Source organism: Larimichthys crocea, chromosome XX (assembly GCF_000972845.2).
Source record: "Larimichthys crocea isolate SSNF chromosome XX, L_crocea_2.0, whole genome shotgun sequence".
Taxonomy (NCBI): domain Eukaryota; kingdom Metazoa; phylum Chordata; class Actinopteri; family Sciaenidae; genus Larimichthys; species Larimichthys crocea.
Window position 1 is genome coordinate 16,834,743 of NC_040030.1, and position 21,159 is coordinate 16,855,901.

The 21,159-nt window shown below is 44.4% G+C and overlaps 1 protein-coding gene across 1 annotated transcript; it reads right to left on the minus strand.

Moving 5' to 3' along the window:
• Positions 1 to 974: 974 nt before the first annotated feature.
• On the minus strand, positions 975 to 20,812 carry slc7a5 (solute carrier family 7 member 5). The gene is made up of 10 exons (XM_027272454.1): positions 20,791 to 20,812; positions 13,893 to 14,072; positions 6,376 to 6,481; positions 6,064 to 6,108; positions 5,850 to 5,973; positions 4,758 to 4,861; positions 4,552 to 4,648; positions 4,213 to 4,362; positions 2,607 to 2,784; positions 975 to 2,497 (listed from the first exon to the last, which is right to left on the minus strand). The coding sequence occupies exons 1-10, from the start codon at positions 20,810 to 20,812 to the stop codon at positions 2,442 to 2,444; spliced, it is 1,062 nt and encodes a 353-aa protein (XP_027128255.1). The 3' UTR covers positions 975 to 2,441.
• Between the last annotated feature and the right edge of the window lie 347 nt (positions 20,813 to 21,159).

Here is a 21,159-nt window from a genome sequence, read left to right on the forward strand (position 1 = left end):
ACTGACATTAAACCACACCCTGTCATATGATACCGCTTAAAACAACAATCAAACATGCTGGAGACACTTTAAGCAAACAGCTGACGGCAGTTTGACACAAGATCAGCGTTGAATGTTGTGACAAGATGTGACACTGTGTTTTTATTTCAAACAGTGTTTTGCTTTTGGCTCTGTTAAAAAAAGAGAAGCCGTTATTTCATCACCTTTTTCCTGCCTGACGGGAAGTCATGAGGTCAGTCAGAGGTCCCAAATTATACACTAGAGGTACAAATGATCACCAAATTCACTGGTGAGGTGGGTCCAGATTATTTAGTCCTTAAAGATTTTGTTAATTAAGTCTGTTAAATGCATTAATGAGTTGGCGACGAAGACGAGATATATCAGAAAATCTCAATATTTTGATGTGTGTAATATTTGAGGCCGTCCTTGTACTTAAAATTTACTGTAGAGAATTTTTCTTATTATCCTTTGAAATCAAAGTGAGTATTCACCTTCCTTAAACACTCGTGGAGGTCGCGCAGCAAGCTGTAAACAAAGCATTGACGTGGGTTTAATCAGCTTCTGTTGCTACATTAGCAAATTGCATTTGGAGCCGTGTTTCTGATCAATGCTACGTTACGTTCAGCAAACTTTATCTGTCTGCTGCGCAGGTAGTGTGTACGGCGGGTTTATCAGAGCTGATGATGAATCTCGATAGTGTGCCTTTGTGCTCAACGCCATCCTTACATCATATATTTTGGTATTTGCTCTGATTATAGTTGGTACTTAAGAAATAAATATAAAAAACAGATGAGACAAAACAAAACAGAACACCCGAGTGGAAAAAAAACCTCAAGATTTATTTGTAAAGCACTTTTTTCATAAAATGCCCTGTAAACAAATGAGAAGGACTAATAACAATAAAACAACAAGGTTTCTCTAAAAAATAAATAAATAAACTTTCTACAGACCTATCCGGGTTAGTTCGCCAATCGTTTTTTTTCTTCGTGCGACGGCGGGAGTGTTAGAAAAAGTTCCTAAAGCTCTAAAAACATAAACATTCACTGCTAAACGCCGTCTCTGCCGCGGCCTCTATGGAAACAACACTGCCGCAGGAACATGTACTTTTGGTCCGTTGTAAGAAGGGTCGACGTTAATAATAATAATAATAATAATAATAATAATAATAATAATAATAACCATAATGACACTGTCACTTGTCGTGTGTCAATGAGAAAAACGTTGAAATAAAAACTAGCAGTTTATATTGTGACGTGAAAATATGTGTAAAAACACCCAGAAATCTTTCCACATTTCCTCTCTGGTGTCTGTCCGCTTGTATTAACCTCTGACCCCTTCGAATACCTCCACCCACATCCAACAACCCCCTCAAACACACGAACACACACACTGAAAACAACAACATGTGACCGAAAAGTGTTGAACAGTGAAACTTTGACAGGTGCCTTGTTAGTCCAGGTCCAAGTCCTGCAATTTAACCTAAACAAACACACACACTCCCTCTGCTCTAACCTGTGTACACTGTGTGTGTGTGTACAGTTACATGGCTTTATTTCAGTACACAGTGTGAAACGTTGTCTCTGAGTGTGATGCCGTTTTTTTAAGCGGCCGGGCTCAGTCAATACGTGGAGATATTGATCCCCAATGAAATCGACGCGATCACTGACCCAGCAGGAGAAAGGACACATTTTTCACCGAGAGTCAAAATGCATATCTGACTTAAAAGAGCAGAAACCCTTTACAGTGACATCAATCCTCCTTCCTCTTGTCAGACAAGAGAGCAGATTCATAAACTACAACTAAACATTTCGTCAAGAGCGAAACGTCTCCAACACACCAAGATGATCCGTTCACGTCCGACAGCAGCAGAGACGACTTTAAAAAACAACAGAGGGCGAGGCTGAAACTCAACAGTGACACGGAGTGCATCACAGCGGCCGACGTGCTCACTCCGTCGACCAACAACGCAGACAACACAATACTTTTCAGCGGAAAGGTGCTAAAGAGTTGTAATGACCGCAGGACCGAGAAGTTTCCTTCATGAATGTCTGACGAAAAGTGATCTTGTAAACTCCAACTTATACTCAAAAGCAACAGCTGGTTCCAGGAGGTTGAACTGTAGCCTCAGCTCAGTACATCTTAAATTTGCCACATAAGGCACATTTTGCTAAATACAACTGACGAGGGAGGACGTTTTACATGAACTAAAGCTCACACACACACACACACATAAAAGAAGTGTACAACAGCCTACAAAGACGTTAGTGACTAAAAAAAAAAAATCCAAATATCCCAAAAATGGCAGCAACATAACAGAAAAACAGTTGAAGATCGTTAGGACAGCAGCCTTCATCAGGTCCTTATCAGCACCCGGCAAACAGTGTATGTATGAGAGCTGAGAGGTCACTGTTGGTGCAACCCTGTTGGCGCCTGGCGGCGTTTTAGGACTCCTGAGGCACCACCTCCATCATCTTCTGAAACAAGGCTGTGGTCGAAACTACAAAAAGAAAAAACACAACAGGGACGACGATTTACCCCAAAATGTGAAATGAAACAGCGGTTCCAGAAACCGAAATCACGGTGGAGGGGACAGGTGTTGTACTCACAGATTCCCTGTTGCAGCCACTGAGGTTTGTTCTTCCACCACACGCCGAATAAGTAGACGGGAATCCCAGTGGCAATGATGCCGAAGCCGATTGCGCACTCCTTTGGAGTCTTCCAGAAGGAGACGATGATGAGGAAGAAGCAGGCCAGCACGAAACTCACCGGCAGCAGAATATTCACCTGCAGGGAGGAGATAGGAAAGTCTTAGTGAGTTCCTGACACACTGTATGACAGATAAATCAAACAAGATGTTAAGTAATTAGCTTTAGGAAGGTGGATTTTCTTACTTTGGGACAGAGCCAGGCTGGCATCACCCCTAAATCCAACCGACTGCTCTCTGTAGCTTTATATTAAGCATACAGACATGAGAGTAGTATTGATCACTGTTGGCGCACTATTAATCGATCCATGTAGCTGTTCATCAACCAGTTTTCTCTCTAAATAAATTAATCTTATTACTGAACCAGGTCCAAATGTGGAGCTACCTCGTTCTCCACGATAAAAAATGGGCGGCGCATGAGTGACGGCAATATTACCGCTGCTTTTAGCTCTGGTTTTGGTCACCACCAGTCTTCTGTTAAACGGTCAACCATCTGAGTTTGGTGTTAAACACATGAATGGTGGAAAGCCCTTCTGAGAAGACTGCAGCACTAATAAGTGTTGTTACAATCAGGCAACCACTTAAGACTGCATGTGAACTGAAGGTTTTGCTGGTGTACAGTGTCTCTTCACCAAAGAGATTAATTAGTACGTCTAATTGTGTCGATTCTCTGGGAGCTCGGTTGAACAGCAGGAATGTGACGGACAAAGAAAGGAGAAAGAAAATGGAGAGTGGGAGAGTGAAAGAGAGAGATGGAGGTCAGCAGAGAGACAGTGCCACCACTGTCCTAATGTTCAGTCACACAAACACACACACACACTCATTCGAGGAGATTACATAGACTTACATTCATTTCCTGGAGACTCACTCTAACCTTAAACACTAACCCTGTTTGTCAAATTAGGGCCAAGAGACACTGGGTCCCCACTTGGATGAGACGTCCCCAATTAACAGGTCTTTATTAATAATTATGTCCCCGTTTGTAGTCTAAGTCAGAACCCCTCACACACACACTCACACACACACACACACACACACACACACACAGATATAAAATGCAGAGCCATCTTTCACTTCACTGCCCAACACAAAATGTCATGCCAGCAGACACTAATAAGGCACACACACACATAGCATCGCACATGAAAGCTCACGCACTTGTACAGACAAAGTTTAACCACAGCACAATGGACTGTGTGTTCGGGAGTTCAGGAAGAATGGCGCTCTTCCTTTTTCCTTTCTACCCCGCAGGACTCCAGACCAGCTGACAAGCATCCAGCTTCTCTTCTGTCCGTTAATCTGTGATCAGTCTCTATTCATCTGAGCTCCGCTGAATGGATCTTTGTTGATCGCATGAGACAAAGAAGAAACATTTCCTGCTGCCAAAGCTAACTCGAGTGGGAAGTCCATAGTGACAAAGACCCAGTGAGACTTTCCTGTCCACTTGTCCGTCATCGTAAAGTCCGGTGAACCAGCATAAACCAGCACAGGCATCGAGTTCGGCTCACCTTGATGGGTCGCTCCAGCTCGGGTTTCTTGTAGCGGAGCCACATCATCCCGATGATCGCAAGGGCGATGCAGAGCCAGTTGAAGAAGCTGAAGAAGTTGATGACGGAGAAGATGTCCTTGGAGAAGGCGTAGAGCAGCGTCATCAAACACTGGAGAGAGCGAGAGAGACCAAATCAGGCAAAACAATGTTTACCGTACCCTTCAGGGCTGGATCACAACAGCAACACGTCTTTAAAGATGTAAACGTTGTCGTATGGATTGAGTCACTGTTGTAGGTGAGAGACAGTGAATTGTTGCTTTAGATCAGCACATATACACACAGCAACATTAGTACATACAGTGAATATAAGTGAGGGCAATGGGGTCAACAGGGTGGGGTGGATCATTGACAGCAGACTGGGCAGGTGACCTTCCCGGGAACCAACGAAGAACAACCTGAGAGGGGAGGAGAGACGCGGACACTGAGTATGAACTGATACGTGATTCCAATCAATGCTTTTTGTACCTGTTTGTGTGTGTGTGTGTGTGTGTGTGTGTGTTTTACCTGGAGGACGTAAACAGAGAGCCGTTGACAGATCCGAAGCAGGAAAGGCCGACAAACACCGGGATGATCCACGCCATCGGACCGAGGTGTCGGTTACCAAAATCCTGCAGGACACACACAGGAAGTTCACGTAATGATGAAGTCAAGTATCAACGGCACAAAATCTGTGGCGCCAGCACCGACCACTAAAAGTCAGTCCCACATTTACTCTTGTCCGGCGGCTTCTTGCTCGCTCACTCTCTCCTTTTCTCTTCTTAGCTTCCTCCGTCAGCGTCCTCTTCACTCTCTTCTCCTCTGCCATCATGTCCATAGAAGCTGCTGAGCCAGGTTAGATTGCTAACACTTGACCAGCTCCGGTTCTGGGACAACACAGGTTCCCTCTCAGCATTCACTGAAAACCTCCTCTTCTCCTTCCTGCTGCTCTGAGCTCAAAGTTCAAGCAGCCCGGCTAACAAACCGAGCTAACATGAGCTAACAGCGGCTAACAAACTGAGCTAACATGACCTAACAGCAGCTAACAGACTGAGCTAACATTAGCTAACAGCGGCTAACAAACTGAGCTAACATTAGCTAACAGCGGCTCACAAACTGAGCTAACATGAGCTAACAGCAGCTAACAAACTGAGCTAACATGAACTAACAGCAGCTAACAAACTGAGCTAACAGCAGTTAACAGCAGCTAACAGACTGAGCTAACATGAGCTAACAGCAGCTAACAAACTGAGCTAACATGAACTAACAGCAGCTAACAAACTGAGCTAACAGCAGTTAACAGCAGCTAACAGACTGAGCTAACATGAGCTAACAGCAGCTAACAGACTGAGCTAACATGAGCTAACAGCAGCTACAGCTGTCAGCAGGTTACTTCACTGTCCATCATAAACTCTGTAAATCACAGAGAGTTGAGGCGGAGCAGCCGGAGGACATCAGAGGGAAAACCAGAAAACATTTCCTCCATAAAATATGATCCAGTTTCACCAGAATCAGTGAAATAGTTGCTGCTGTGTGACTTAGTGCCGTAAAGCGTTACGTACTTCTCCCGACCCGGAGCCCAAAGTTACACAGTGTATCTCAAAGTGTGTGTGCACTCACCACAGCCACGGCCTTGGAGTTGAGCATCTCCTCGGGGGAGAGGGTGGTGAAATAGGCCAGGTTGGTCAGAACATACACAGCTGTCACAATGGGCAGAGAGATGATGATGGCACGAGGAAGATTTCTGAGGAAGATCACAGATCATCGATGAGTCTTCTGCAAACAGTCTTTATTTTTGTCATCAAAGAACTGAAGTCACGCGTTAAACGCTCACTTGTACGGCTCGATCATCTCCTCTGTGACGAAATTCAAGTAGTTCCTGTGAGCAGAAAAGTCCAGGTTTGAGATATCATGCATATTATAGAGCAAATAACCCAGAACACCTGGGGGAATAAAATCTAGTTAATCAAGGAAGTAGCCTTGGTGATAATTCAGTACGATGGTTAATGGACATTGAGCGATAATGATGATGATATTATGCAACTGATGAACAGCACGTTGGGGTCTAAAGTGCTTCCACTATAAAAAGTCACAAATAATTAAACTAAATTGGAAACTGGATAACGAACGCGGTTTGTAAACTTACCAGCCACCGTAGGCAAACAGGCCGCTGTAGAGCGCCAGGCCGATGCTTCCAAACTCATAATTGGAACCCTTGAAGGAATTCTCTGGAAGAAGATCGTCCGTTTCACCTGGAGAACAAGAAGAAACATTTGGACCAGATAGTTACAGCTTGTTTCATAGAGGAAATATGAAACCTCTACTGGGTACGTTAAGGCTGGATGGGAGATGTTGAAACAATGCTCAACTACAGATTCACGAATGTAGCGTATGGTGGCGTGAAGAAGAAGCCAACCATGCACTTATCGTCTGTTGGGATAATGTCAATGTTCAAGATATTCTGGGATATGAAACACCAAAGGAATCCAAAACCTTGGAAATGAGATCAGTTGATTAAATGAGTCAAGTCTGGTGTGCTGCTGTTTGGTTGGAAGGAAAACCTGCAGCCACACCGGCCCTTTGTGGAACAGTTTGACACCCCTGAAGATGATACTACTAACTGCAACTAAGAATAACAAGAAACTAATACAAGACTGAACCACCCACCATAGAACAACGACTAGAGAGATCTATAGTATGTTTGTTTTTTCTGCTTTTTTACTCTATATACGGACAAAAACTTAATAAACGTTACAGTTTAAATAGATTTAGGTTCAGACAAGATAAAAAAAAGTCCATCTGTCTGCTCTGTAGGTGAGGACAACAACAATAAATGAAACAATGTTCTGTATTCGTCCAACACACACCGAAAAGCCTTCGAGGGCTTAAATCTGTCTCAGTATGCGGATCAGTGAAGGACTGCAGGATGAAATGGAGCTAAGATGGGCTGAGACGGCGACTCTGCGGATCGACCCGAGGCGCTGACGGATCACACAACAGACAAACAGACGAAAGAAGAAGAAGAAGAAGAACGGCGCAGACGTGCTGAAGTTGGTCGTTTTATTGCCCTCAGCTTAAGAGTAGCTGGATTTACGATATTTTGATCAGGGCCCCTCTTCTTATGGACCTGTACGAGGGGGGGATCCGACCACATTCCTGACAGAGCTGCGCCCCAAAAACACGCACACACATTCTCAGACACAGCGACGGTTGCTAAACCAACAACCACAGCAGTGTTGCTACTGGGAGGTTTAGCCCTAAGCCACAGTGCAATGTGGGGGAACGCCCCAAACGCTGCTGCACTCGTAACAGATGTGTGACCACAGCATCCAGCCCAGAACCTCCTTGCTGAGCTGGGGGTCCATAGCTGAGGACAAAAGTACCGAAATGTTTCCATCTGTCAGGTCCAAAAAAAAAACCCCAAGACCTGGAACCAATCAATGAACGCATTTTTGTTTCTTAATTTCCTGACCATCAGCTCAACTCAAGTCTCCAAAAAACTCTCATGGACAGCCGTAACTATCCGCACGTTGACCTGAACAGAACCAAAACCAAAGTTCACAACATATTCAGGATTACATCCATGCAGCCTCAGTGTCGTCTCGTTCCAAAAATGTGTCACAATGTTGAACCGAATTTTGAGTAATTCCACAAAAGAAAATGCAAAGTCCACCGGGTGCAGGCGTGCAGTGTTCTAGTCAATGTTTCAAACCCCTCTGGTTCCGCTGGGGTCTGGTTCAAAAGTGGGCCTCCACTCGGGTCCACGTGAAATACTTGAAGTGACCAAATACTCAGATTTGGTCATTTTCCTGGTTTATGTTCTTCTAAATACGCTTCTACAGTTTTCACAGGGTGTTTTATTTTGAAAATCCACTAGATTCTCTATGCTCTTTCTGTGTCTGGCTTCCTGTCGGCTCGCGGCGTCCGTTAGCCCTGCTCTTAACAGTCCTCCACGTTTTAGACTATTTGCATTGGAAACCTCCCGCTGCTCAAACACAGACACACCTTTACACTCCTGCTGGTGTCAGAACCAATCACGGCAGAGTGAGTGTAACCGTGTGACGACGGAGTGAAGTCAGTTCAGTGTGTGAGCGCTTCACTTCTAAACGGTGTGGGCAGGTGTCGGATTGAGAAAGCAGCTAATCAGATTACACTATTCTCTGAGACACCAGCAGACTCTGACCTTATGAACCACACACACACACACACACACACACACACACACACACTCAGTCAGTATAAAGCACTTGTTGTGTCAGTTTGGTTTCCATTCACTAAAGTAACGTCTCTGTGATTTACAGAGTTTATGATGGACAGTGAAGTAAACTGCTGACAGCTGTAGCTGCTGTTAGCTCATGTTAGCTCAGTCTGTTAGCTGCTGTTAGCTAATGTTAGCTCAGTTTGTTAGCTGCTGTTAGCTCATGTTAGCTCAGTCTGTTAGCTGCTGTTAGCTCATGTTAGCTCAGTCTGTTAGCTGCTGTTAGCTCATGTTAGCTCAGTCTGTTAGCTGCTGTTAGCTCATGTTAGCTCAGTCTGTTAGCTGCTGTTAGCTCATGTTAGCTCAGTCTGTTAGCTGCTGTTAGCTCATGTTAGCTCAGTCTGTTAGCTGCTGTTAGCTCATGTTAGCTCAGTCTGTTAGCTGCTGTTAGCTCATGTTAGCTCAGTCTGTTAGCTGCTGTTAGCTCATGTTAGCTCAGTCTGTTAGCTGCTGTTAGCTCATGTTAGCTCAGTCTGTTAGCTGCTGTTAGCTCATGTTAGCTCAGTCTGTTAGCTGCTGTTAGCTCATGTTAGCTCAGTCTGTTAGCTGCTGTTAGCTCATGTTAGCTCAGTCTGTTAGCTGCTGTTAGCTCATGTTAGCTCAGTCTGTTAGCTGCTGTTAGCTCATGTTAGCTCAGTCTGTTAGCTGCTGTTAGCTCATGTTAGCTCAGTCTGTTAGCTGCTGTTAGCTCATGTTAGCTCAGTCTGTTAGCTGCTGTTAGCTCATGTTAGCTCAGTCTGTTAGCTGCTGTTAGCTCATGTTAGCTCAGTCTGTTAGCTGCTGTTAGCTCATGTTAGCTCAGTCTGTTAGCTGCTGTTAGCTCATGTTAGCTCAGTCTGTTAGCTGCTGTTAGCTCATGTTAGCTCAGTCTGTTAGCTGCTGTTAGCTCATGTTAGCTCAGTCTGTTAGCTGCTGTTAGCTCATGTTAGCTCAGTCTGTTAGCTGCTGTTAGCTCATGTTAGCTCAGTCTGTTAGCTGCTGTTAGCTCATGTTAGCTCAGTCTGTTAGCTGCTGTTAGCTCATGTTAGCTCAGTCTGTTAGCTGCTGTTAGCTCATGTTAGCTCAGTCTGTTAGCTGCTGTTAGCTCATGTTAGCTCAGTCTGTTAGCTGCTGTTAGCTCATGTTAGCTCAGTCTGTTAGCTGCTGTTAGCTCATGTTAGCTCAGTCTGTTAGCTGCTGTTAGCTCATGTTAGCTCAGTCTGTTAGCTGCTGTTAGCTCATGTTAGCTCAGTCTGTTAGCTGCTGTTAGCTCATGTTAGCTCAGTCTGTTAGCTGCTGTTAGCTCATGTTAGCTCAGTCTGTTAGCTGCTGTTAGCTCATGTTAGCTCAGTCTGTTAGCTGCTGTTAGCTCATGTTAGCTCAGTCTGTTAGCTGCTGTTAGCTCATGTTAGCTCAGTCTGTTAGCTGCTGTTAGCTCATGTTAGCTCAGTCTGTTAGCTGCTGTTAGCTCATGTTAGCTCAGTCTGTTAGCTGCTGTTAGCTCATGTTAGCTCAGTCTGTTAGCTGCTGTTAGCTCATGTTAGCTCAGTCTGTTAGCTGCTGTTAGCTCAGTTTGTTAGCTGCTTTTAGCTCAGTTTGTTAGCTGCTGTTAACTCAGTTAGTTAGCTGCTGTTAGCTCAGTCTGTTAGCCGGGCTGTCTGGACCTCCTCTATCACACAAACTGTCAAACAGCAGCCAGCAGACTGTGTTGATATAATCACAGCCACGTAGCCGGTCTTTGTCTAAATCCTGACATGATCCCGTCTCAGATAAACAGTCGTTAGAAACTCTACGTGACAAAGATGTGAGACTACACGCCGTGTTAGAAAAGCTGGAACTACAAATGAGTGGACTTACACAGCGACATGCCCAAACACTTATTAGACAGGCAGAGTGTGCTGCCAGCTTATGTGGATTAAAGTGAACTCAAACAGGCGGATACATGCTCGGTATGGAGTCGACATTCAGTCGAGTAAAGGGAGGACGGACTGAAGAACATTTTCGAAAAGTCGAGTTTTAGACAAATGGGAAGAGATCCTTCACGTCAAAAAGGAGCCAGCTGAGGTGGTTCAACACCTTCCTGTTACAGGTACGTCCAACTGGGAGGAGAGCCCGATCTTGCTGGAGGGACTACATAGTCCATGTAGCCTGGGAACGCCTCGGGATCCTCCAGGAGGAGCTGGGACGTGTTGCTGAGGCAGGAAGGACGTCTGGAGCTACACCTGCTGCCACCATGACCAGACCAGGGATAAGAGGAAGGAGATGGATGGATGGACGAGACAGTGGCCCCAGTTTCAGGGAAACTAAAAAAGGGCTTTCTGCCAACTTGGTCCCAAACTCCAAGCAAACAACTAAAGCAGGACAGAGGTCCAAGCTAAACACAAACACCTCCCATCGCTCTGATCCCCACCTTCCCCTCTCTTTAACCCCTCCACCCTCGCCTTCCTTGACCTCCTCCCTCGGCGCCAACCTCATTCCTGTCGGCTTCTGAACAATTCGCGTCAGTGTGTGTCGAGGTCGCGTTTTGCCCACCAGTCATCTGATCTGATCTGACCTGCGACTTCCAACCTCTGCCGCAGCAAACAGGCAGTCGAGTTCACCCCACGCCACGCATGTGAACTTACCGCCTGGTTGCACTGACTGTCAGTCTGTATAAATCAGATAATCATTTAGGCAACATTTTAATGACTCGCCGATTCTGGTGAAACTGGATCATATTTTATGGAGGAAATGTTTTCTGGTTTTCCCTCTGATGTCCTCCGGCTGCTCCGCCTCAACTCTCTGTGATTTACAGAGTTTATGATGGACAGTGAAGTAAACTGCTGACAGCTGTAGCTGCTGTTAGCTCATGTTAGCTCAGTCTGTTAGCTGCTGTTAGCTCATGTTAGCTCAGTCTGTTAGCTGCTGTTAGCTGCTGTTAGCTCAGTCTGTTAGCTGCTGTTAGCTCATGTTAGCTCAGTCTGTTAGCTGCTGTTAGCTCATGTAAACTCAGTCTGTTAGCTTATGTTAGCTCAGTTTGTTAGCTGCTGTTAGCTCAGTCTGTTAGCTGCTGTTAGCTCATGTTAGCACAGTTTGTTAGCTGCCGTTAACTCAGTTTGTTGGCTGCTGTTAGTTCAGTCTGTTAGCTGCTGTTAGCTCATGTTAGCTCAGTTTGTTAGCTGCTGTTAGCTCATGTTAGCTCAGTCTGTTAGCTGCTGTTAGCTCATGTTAGCTCAGTCTTTTAACTGCTGTTAGCTCAGTTTGTTATCTGCTGTTAGCTCATGTTAGCTCAGTCTGTTAGCTGCTGTTAGCTCATGTTAGCTCAGTTTGTTAGCTGCTGTTAACTCATGTTAGCTCAGTTTGTTAGCTGCTGTTAGCTCATGTTAACACAGTCTGTTAGCTGCTGTTAGCTCATGTTAGCTCAGTTTGTTAGCTGCTGTTAGCTCATGTTAGCTCAGTTTGTTAGCTGCTGTTAGCTCATGTTAGCTCAGTCTGTTAGCTGGGGGCATGGGTGAACACTGACGGGCTGGTGTCGTGCCAGAACCAGAGCTGGACGAGCATTAGCAATGTAACTGGGCTCAGCAGCTTCTATGGACATGATGGCAGAGGAGAAGAGAGCGAAGAGGACGCTGACGGAGGAAGCTAAGAAGAGAAAAGGAGAGAGTGAGCGAGCAAGAAGCCGCCGGACAAGAGTAAATGTGGGACTGACTTTTAGTGGTTGGTGAGCTGCAGACAGACTTCTTAACTTCTTTTCCTCGTTTTCTTTAACCGCCCTCCCTCCTCCTCTCGTCGGCATTCAGCTACTAATCTGTAACACTATTTTCTTTGTGATTATATCCAATCTGTGACTCACACGGACTCATTCACATTCAACACACACGCTTGTTGACTTCACTTTTTTTAATGGGTTGTTTCCCCCTCTCTGATTTTCCGAGCACAGATTCACTCTGATCAAACGTTTCAGTCGCGGAGGAGCCGGCCACAGGACACGCGACACGGCAGCTACCTGCTCACTGGAAAGGTATCACGGCACCATCGATATTCAGGACTGCACGAACCCAGTGAACCCTTAAAGTCTTGGTCGGGAGTTGCCCGGCGTTCCTCTGGGTGGCGGTGTTTGATTGGCCGAGCTCTCTTTCTTCAGTCAACCTGAATGGGACACAAGTGGCTGCTTGTACAAACAGACTGGAGTAGATTTTCAAAATAAAGGGAGCTGTGTTCTCTCATTGTCTGGTTTTTCTGGCCACACTTCACAACATCCTGCGGCCTTAATGAGGCTAAACACCGGCTGCTCCGCTCGATTCACGATTCACCGCCCACACGGGATTAAGTCTGGACAGGACGAGGGAATTATTCCAATTAATTTGTCTTTGATTTTTAAGATTATCTATTAATTAATGTATTGAATTTCGGGTGAATTGTGTTCGTGTTGCCATGGCTACGTCATCTTGAGACAGACAGATGCCTTCGATTTCCCTCATCAGAGAAAACAGCAACAGGAAAGAGAAGACACAACCGCTCGGGTTAAATTACCCACTTCCTGTTTCAGGTCACGTGGCGCGCGCGCACACACACACACACACACACACACACACACACACACACAGTTAAAGGTGGCACACAAGTATAAAAATAAATCTACAGGGTGTCATTATGTGTTATTATTATACTGGCATCTGGGGGAACTTGTTGACTTACTACACCCCGGCACTGACTTTGAGTCACTACAAAGGTTATAGAAATATTATTGTATGTTGTGCACGTCGTATTGCTCTTACGCTTGTATTCTAAAGTACTACACATTAAACTAAATGCAATGCGTGACTCAGTTTAGTGGATTTTAATGATGAAATGTTGATAATTGACAGATTAATTATGCTGCCGGTGTTCACACCCAATTAAAGTACTAGACGAAGAAAGCACGAGAAGATTTCTCAGGTAACTTTAATCAGACGCTCAGACCGGTCAAACCGCCACAGTCTAAATCTAAACTCTGATACTCGACCTGTCGTGTTCTGACTCTGTTTATCTAACGAAGCAGCTTCTAAATCTGAGTCTGACTGAAATTTACGCTGCAAAATAGAAACACAAAGAAGTTTAATTTGGTTTGAGAGACAGCTGTGGCTGAGCAGCATGGACAGTGAATGAGAGCGAGCGAGCGAGCGCGAACCACCCCCAATAAAGCCGGTTAATCCAAAAAATAAAAAGTTATTTCACAGCGGTTATGTTCAGCACACAGCTCGATCCTGTCTGCTCGAGGTGAGAATACCTGGGGCTCTGTAAATAATACCATAAACGGTACGGTAAGACCTGCGTGTTGTGGAAAGTGTGATGACATAACTCCTGTCATGAAGCATGAATCACAACAAGTTATCTCACCTGTCGGAAGGTGTGTCACTTGTGTTGAGGTACATGCGTGTGGACTGTTCAGGCGTTTGTGCTCGTACCTTGTCCGATCTTCACAAAGCCGATGACGATGATGAGTGCGAGCGCCAGGAGCTTGGCCGCGGCGAAGAAGTCCTGCACCTTGGTGGCCGCCTTCACGCTGTAGCAGTTGATGAACGTCAACACGACTGCAGAGAGATAAGAGAGCGTGTCAGTTTCCGGTGGTTTCTGCCACCAAACTCCTTAAATCACCTGACACGAAGCGTCAGCGCCGAGTTAGACCACGACGGCGGAAGCTGCACGCTTGTGCAACAAGGTGGCAGCATGAAGGAGTCGCTTCTCTGCAGAACTTTCGGGTGTTAGAACTGAATTTAAAATTCTAATTTAAACTAATGCATGTCTGTGTTTGTTTGTGGCTTCAAAGCACAAAGCGTGAACACACACACACACACACACACACACACACACACACACACACTCATAGGGTTGTTGAGGCGGTCCCTAAGTTAAGAGTGATTAACTAAAGCAGCAGATCCTAAATCAGGTTGAGGCCACAAGAGAAAGACGAGGCAGAGCACAATGAGGCTCTGTGTTTAACAGACCGACACAAAGAGACAGGGTAGTACAGTACACACACACACACACACACACACACACACAACTGGCTAACACTTGTCTGTACATGTATGCCCAGAGAATGGTGTCAATTGCACAGAAATGGGTCAAATAGAACAATAGTCTGCACTAAAATAGACCTGTGGAGCTGTGTGTGTGTGTGTGAGGTTTAGACATGATTTTAGCATGAAATAAAACAGTGGCATGCACACACACACACACACACACACACACACACACACACACAGGTGACCTCTTGGTCCACGGCTTTGTCATGTGGTCTGAGTCAGGATTTAACCTCCAGTCAATCTAAAGATTAGGTAGTAAGGTTACACACACACACACACACACACACACACACTACATGCAAGCACAATGTGTGTGTGTGTGTGTGTGTGTATATATGTGTGTATATGTGTGTGTGTCAATGAAAACTAGAACAAACAGAACTGGTGCCGACAGGCAGAGCAGCGAATAATCCAGAGTTAATCTGGTGAAGACTCCGTAACAAACAGGCCGACGTGAAGTGAACGCTGAAACACTGAGAGAATTAACAAATAAATAAACTATTATTAAACTAATTAATAGAGTTAACCCATCAACAGATGGACATGTTATCATTTTATTTCATATTTTATTTCATCAGGTCCTTTTTTTAATGCTCTTAAATCCAGAAAATGTGTCATCAGGTCCTTTTTTTAATGCTCTTAAATCCAGAAAATGTGTCATATGTGTATATATAACATATTTAAGGCTCAATATTGTTGTTTAGCAGTTAAAGCAATGTCTTATTTTTATCTATTAGAGGCTTTTTTATTCATTTAAATATCATTTTTAAGGTTTAACATTGTTGTTTATCAATTTTAAGTCACACAGTCAAATAAATTCATTATTTTAATCTATTTAATGTCATATTTAGAACATTAAAAACCTTTTTGTTCCCTCAAATCAATAAAATGTGTCATAATATTATTTTTATTTATTGTTCAAGCACACTGATGCAACACCGCTAACAACACAAACCGGTCAGGTTGGTTTTACAGTGTTGTAGTAGCAGACAAAGACTCTGAAATTGCCTGAGGGAACTTTGTGCTTCCCGGTAACCAGAACCTAAAACATCTCGTGTGATTTATGAATCGGGCGTTTCCTCTTCAAAGCGATGCGCTTTGCATAACCTGGAGTTTTGACTCATGAGTAAAATATGATGCGTCACTTTGCATCGTGGATTTCAAACTTGGTCGGATGTGATAGCTGTTGAAAGTAAAATATGCGCCTGTTACAGCGACATTTCTGTCATTTATGTATTTTAGCTTTTTGCAGTCTTGATTGCGTGAGTACGTCGTGCAGGTTGGGTTTGTTGTATTTCAATTCAATGTCTGCCATGTGGGTGTTTAAAAAATAAATAAAAAATGCAGCAAGTCAGGTCAGATGGCGTGTTTACATCATAACTACGTAGAAACTTGGACGAATTATCCATGATGTCCCCCACAGGTTTACGAAGCTCAGCTTCTCCTAATCTGATTTGCCTTTGTTTAAGTTTGCATGTTTTCTGGTAGTGCTAAACAAACAGCCTTTAATGCCCTATTCATTTGCACAGTAGTCTGTTGTGACCTCAGGGTTACTTGTTGGGTGTCATCTGAGATCTCTGAATTGTATTGAGGGAGAACCCAGCAGCAGTGCATCAAACATCCAGCTTGCACCGATATGTGTCCTCTTTACAACAATTAACAAAGAGGGTTTCTATTGTTCCCACCTTGTCCTGACACGTGGTCTTCTTTATATTGGACATGTTTATTTCTGCTGTGAAGTTGGACATTTTAAGGGAACTGCAGCTTTTTGGCACTTTCACATTGGCTTCACTTCACAAGCCATGGGGGTTGTCGCTTCATTGACATGTTACAGACTTGTGCTGGTTGACAGTTCCCAAACCAGTTCCACACACGAGATACAGATCACATTCAGGGTGATAAGCTCCTGAAGCATGATCCTGCCGATTAGACACTGCACAGGTTGCCTAAGGTCTGACATGTAGAGAGACAACTACCAACCAATTACACCTCAGCTGTTTAACCTCAGGGAGGAAAACCACTCCAAGTGAAGCCGCCTCAGATCCACTGATGATCCACATCTTTGTCAATTCTTAGGTAAGCCGGCGGCATCGCTGAGCTTCAGGACTGTGAGCTCAGAGCACCGGGGGAGTGTCACTGTTTGTACCACAGGCGTTTTGGACCGTGGAGAAGCACATGGAGCCACAGGATACATATTTATATCTAGAATTTCAGGGGATCATGTTTGATGACTAAGAGCTAATAAAAGAAATAAGATGTAAGCAGAACAGTTTGTATGAAACAGTGACGCCACATAAAAACCCGGTCAAACCAACAACAACGCTGCTGAATTAACTACACCCATAAGACGCCTCAGATATTTGATCAGACATCAGAGAAGAAGGAGTTGTGAGGAAAAGAGGAGTGCCGTGAAGATGAAGCGTGGCCACCGCCAATTGACTGTCAGAGTTTTAATTTGAGCTGGCGTGTTGGACGTGGTGGTGCAATGATGATCACATGGGAGCATCATAAAATTGAAGTCAATGTTCTGCATGAACTGGGAGTAAATCCAGGACAGGCAACACAAACTCTGACTGCAATTTGACTCCGAAACAATTCCTGTGCCAGTACAAGCTCACCGACACACACACTGAACATCAGGGCCACGGTGTGGTTAAAACTGCAGTGAAATGGCTGATTGAGTGTAATCTGTGGTAAATATGTTCAGCTGTATTTGTTCTGATTACATTACTTCTCATCAAAAACTAGCGAGTTGACAACTTTTCTACCAGCCAATCATCATCCAGGTCCCCAGCAGCAGCTGATATCACTGCCTAGTCCAGCAGCAGTCAGCCCAGCTCGGCGTCTGTCTTTCAGCCTTTTATTTCACCAAGCTCTCACCAACCACTAAAAGTCAGTCCCACATTTACTCTTGTCCGGCGGCTTCTTGCTCGCTCACTCTCTCCTTTTCTCTTCTTAGCTTCCTCCGTCAGCGTCCTCTTCACTCTCTGCTCCTCTGCCATCATGTCCCATTTTGAGATGATGACTGGCTTGTAAACCTCCTCTTCTTCTTCTTCTTCTTCTTCTTCTTCTTCTTCTTCATCATCCTGGTGGTCCAAAATGCTTGTTGTACAAACATTAACACTTCTGGCTCAAACTGAGCTAACAGCAGCTAACGGACTGAGCTAACAGCAGCTAACGGACTGAGCTAACAGCAGCTAACAAACTGAGCTAACATGAGTTAACAGCAGCTAACAGACTGAGCTAACATGAGCTAACAGCAGCTAACAGACTGAGTAACATGAGCTAACAGCAGCTAAAACTGAGCTAACTGAGCTAACATTCAGCTAACAAGCTGAGCTAACAGAGCTAACAGCAGCTAATAAACTGAGGCTAACATGAGCTAACAGCAGCTAACAGACTGAGCTAACATGAGTAGCTAACAGCAGCTAACAGACTGAGGTAACATGAGCTAACAGCAGCTAACAGACTGAGGTAACATGAGCTAACAGCAGCTAACAGACTGAGCTAACATGAGCTAACAGAGTGAGCTAACATGAGCTAACAGCAGCTAACAGACTAAGCTAACAAACTGAGCTAACAGCAGCTAACAGACTGAGCTAACATGAGCTAACAGCAGCTAACAAACTGAGCTAACATGAGCTAACAGCAGCTACAGCTGTCAGCAGGTTACTTCACTGTCCATCATAAACTCTGTAAATCACAGAGAGTTGAGGCGGAGCAGCCGGAGGACATCAGAGGGAAAACCAGAAAACATTTCCTCCATAAAATATGATCCAGTTTCACCAGAATCAGTGAAATAGTTGCTGCTGTGTGACTTAGTGCCGTAAAGCGTTACGTACTTCTCCCGACCCGGAGCCCAAAGTTACATAGTGTGAGAACAGACGTACGAATGACAGAGACACCGTTCAGCTGATCACAGGTCAGTGTGGGTCAACAGGAGTTAACAGACACATCAGCAGTATTAAATAGTTTTCATGTTTGTGTATTTCAGTGGTCGGTCTACATGCAGATTCTCTGGGAGTAAAGCTGGAAACTGAATGGATATTACTTCAGCTGCCAGGGCAGGACCTCTCCCACAACCACACCACAGCATCATGTCTTTGTTTACGGACATTTTCCCATCAACTCAACGTTCTTTTGGCGAAACGGACAAAGTGGGATGACGTTCATGTAATTATGAGATATTATTATCTGAGAACAAAGTACTTCAATCAGTTTTGTTGAAAACGGAGCAAGAAGGAAAAATGGGCAGAGAAAACAAAACTGAAGCCTGAAACACGAACATCTGTCTTACATCATGAGGCAACAACACGTGTGTGAAACGTGGTCTTAATTTGTGCAAACTGTAGAACGTACAATACCAGTCCAAAGTTTGGAGACACTTTCACGTTAAACCAGTATCTTGTGAACAAACTTCTAATAACCACATGAAGGTAGTGAACAAGAAAAAACATTCATTTGCATTTTCTTTGGAAACAAATAAGGCTGTTGTTGACATGTCAACACATTGTCAGTCTACATGTCGGGAGTCATGTATATTTTAACTGGGTGGCTCTCCATAGGTTCACATACACATTATTTTATATGAAAAGACCAAAACCAACAATGTGTTGATTTGAACACCTTCCATTGGTTACTACTGAAGGTGGAAATGTCTGTAAACAGGAGGGGATCCATGGCAATGTCTGCACGTCAATGGTATCGATGTCAATCGAAATGAAGATAACGCAGTGCTTTAATTGTTTGTCCACAATAGCAGGGCTAGCAAAGATGTGTTTTGCAATATTTGCAGTATTTGCTCAGCGTTGCATCATCGAGGAGGAACCAAATCAACTTTCCTCCAACACTACCAGTTAATTACTCATCCAAGGAGCTGTCATCGTGATTATTACGATACATTTGTGTAAAACAAAAAGAAACTGTCAGCAGTATTTTGTCCACTGAATGTGGAAAAACATTGTGTACAATAAGAGGAGGCATAATAATATGTGCATGAGCAGACAAAATACAGTTCGAACTGTTTATTATGACTGCCGGGAGCTGATTCAGACATTCTGGATCACACAATGACCGGCAACAACGCTGATCGCTTCACATGCCAAAAAATATGGAGACAATAAACTGATTGGATGAAATAACAGAAATATTTACTGACAGATACTATAGCAGACCGAGGTCAGATCTAGTCCAGGCTCAGAGAAGAGCTGCAGACACAAGAGGTCAGCCGGTTGTTCCTGTGTCTGTTGGGGGTTGTGGGAGTTGTCGTACTGGTTTCCAAACACAGACAGACATGGATTAAGGCATATTAGTGTCTTTTGATCTGTGACTCAACCTGAGATGAAGTTCCTGCATTCTTCAGACTCCTGTGCAGATGGACGGAGACAATATTAGAACGCACCTTTAGGCTGGATTTAAGAAATATCCACCTAAACAAAACAAAGGAAATTGTCTGTTTCTGGTGTGTGTGTGTGTATCAGATGTATTAAAGAATTGTGTAACTTTTCTCTTTGTTAGTTAGCCGGGTGCCCAGACTGTGAGCTTTTCACAGCACTGGGGGAGTGTTAGTGTTTGTACCACAGGTGATTTGAACCAAGAAGAGGAGTGAGCCACTGTCATGCCAGAACCGGAGCTGGCCAAGTAGGCAATGTAACCAAACTCAGCAGCCTCTACGGACATGATGGCAGAGGAGAAGAGAGTGAAGAGGACGCTGACGGAGGAAGCTAAGAAGAGAAAAGGAGAGAGTGAGCGAGCAAGAAGCCGCCGGACAAGAGTAAATGTGGGACTGACTTTTAGTGGTTGGTGAGAGCTTGGTGAAATAAAAGGCTGAAAGACAGATGCCGAGCCGGTGTCATGCCAGAACAGGAGCTGGTGGCGCAGGCAATGTAACTGTACCATAAAAGTTATTGTATGGTAGAAAGGTTCCTTGGCTGTACATAGACTCAATTTGGAATTTCTGGCTTCAGTCTGAACCTGTTTACAGGCCATCAGCCACGCAGATGATGAAGACGGCAGAGAAGTCGCCTTCCTGCTGTCCTTCTGTTCTCTGTTTGAGGCGAACAGCCCACGAGCCCCTCCAGTTCTCCATACAGGCAGCGATATAAACAGGAACATACAATAAGAGGCCCTCTTCCCTCAGAACTCCAGGCCAGCTGCTCTTCCTCCTGTTTTAGCCCATCTCTGATGTATTTGTTTGGAGCTTCAGATAGTTCAGACAAAGGACTTCCATCCACGTGATTCACGGTGTGAGACTCGTTTCACGAGACTGTATTCATACCGACTGCTGTCCATGTGTCCATGGTTATCAGTGTGTCCGGTAGTGTAAAGTAAAAAAATATATCGAAATGGCACCTCGGTCTGGAATGATGAGCTATGACTTTACCGTGTTCGAAAAAATCTCCACTTTAAATCAGACGGTCACAGTTACGTGTTCGAGAAAGTCGTCCAAAAAAAGAGCGGGAAAATTTAACATGGGCGCTTATGGACGGAATGTTCGGAAGCTAGAGTGAGTCACATGACCGCTAGAGTGGAAAATCTGTACCAGAAAATAATGTTTAAACTGCTCTCACGGCCACAAATTTCACTCTACAGAAATAATTTGAACATCAGATTGTAGGAAAATTTGTGCTGCTCGCTCACATGAACC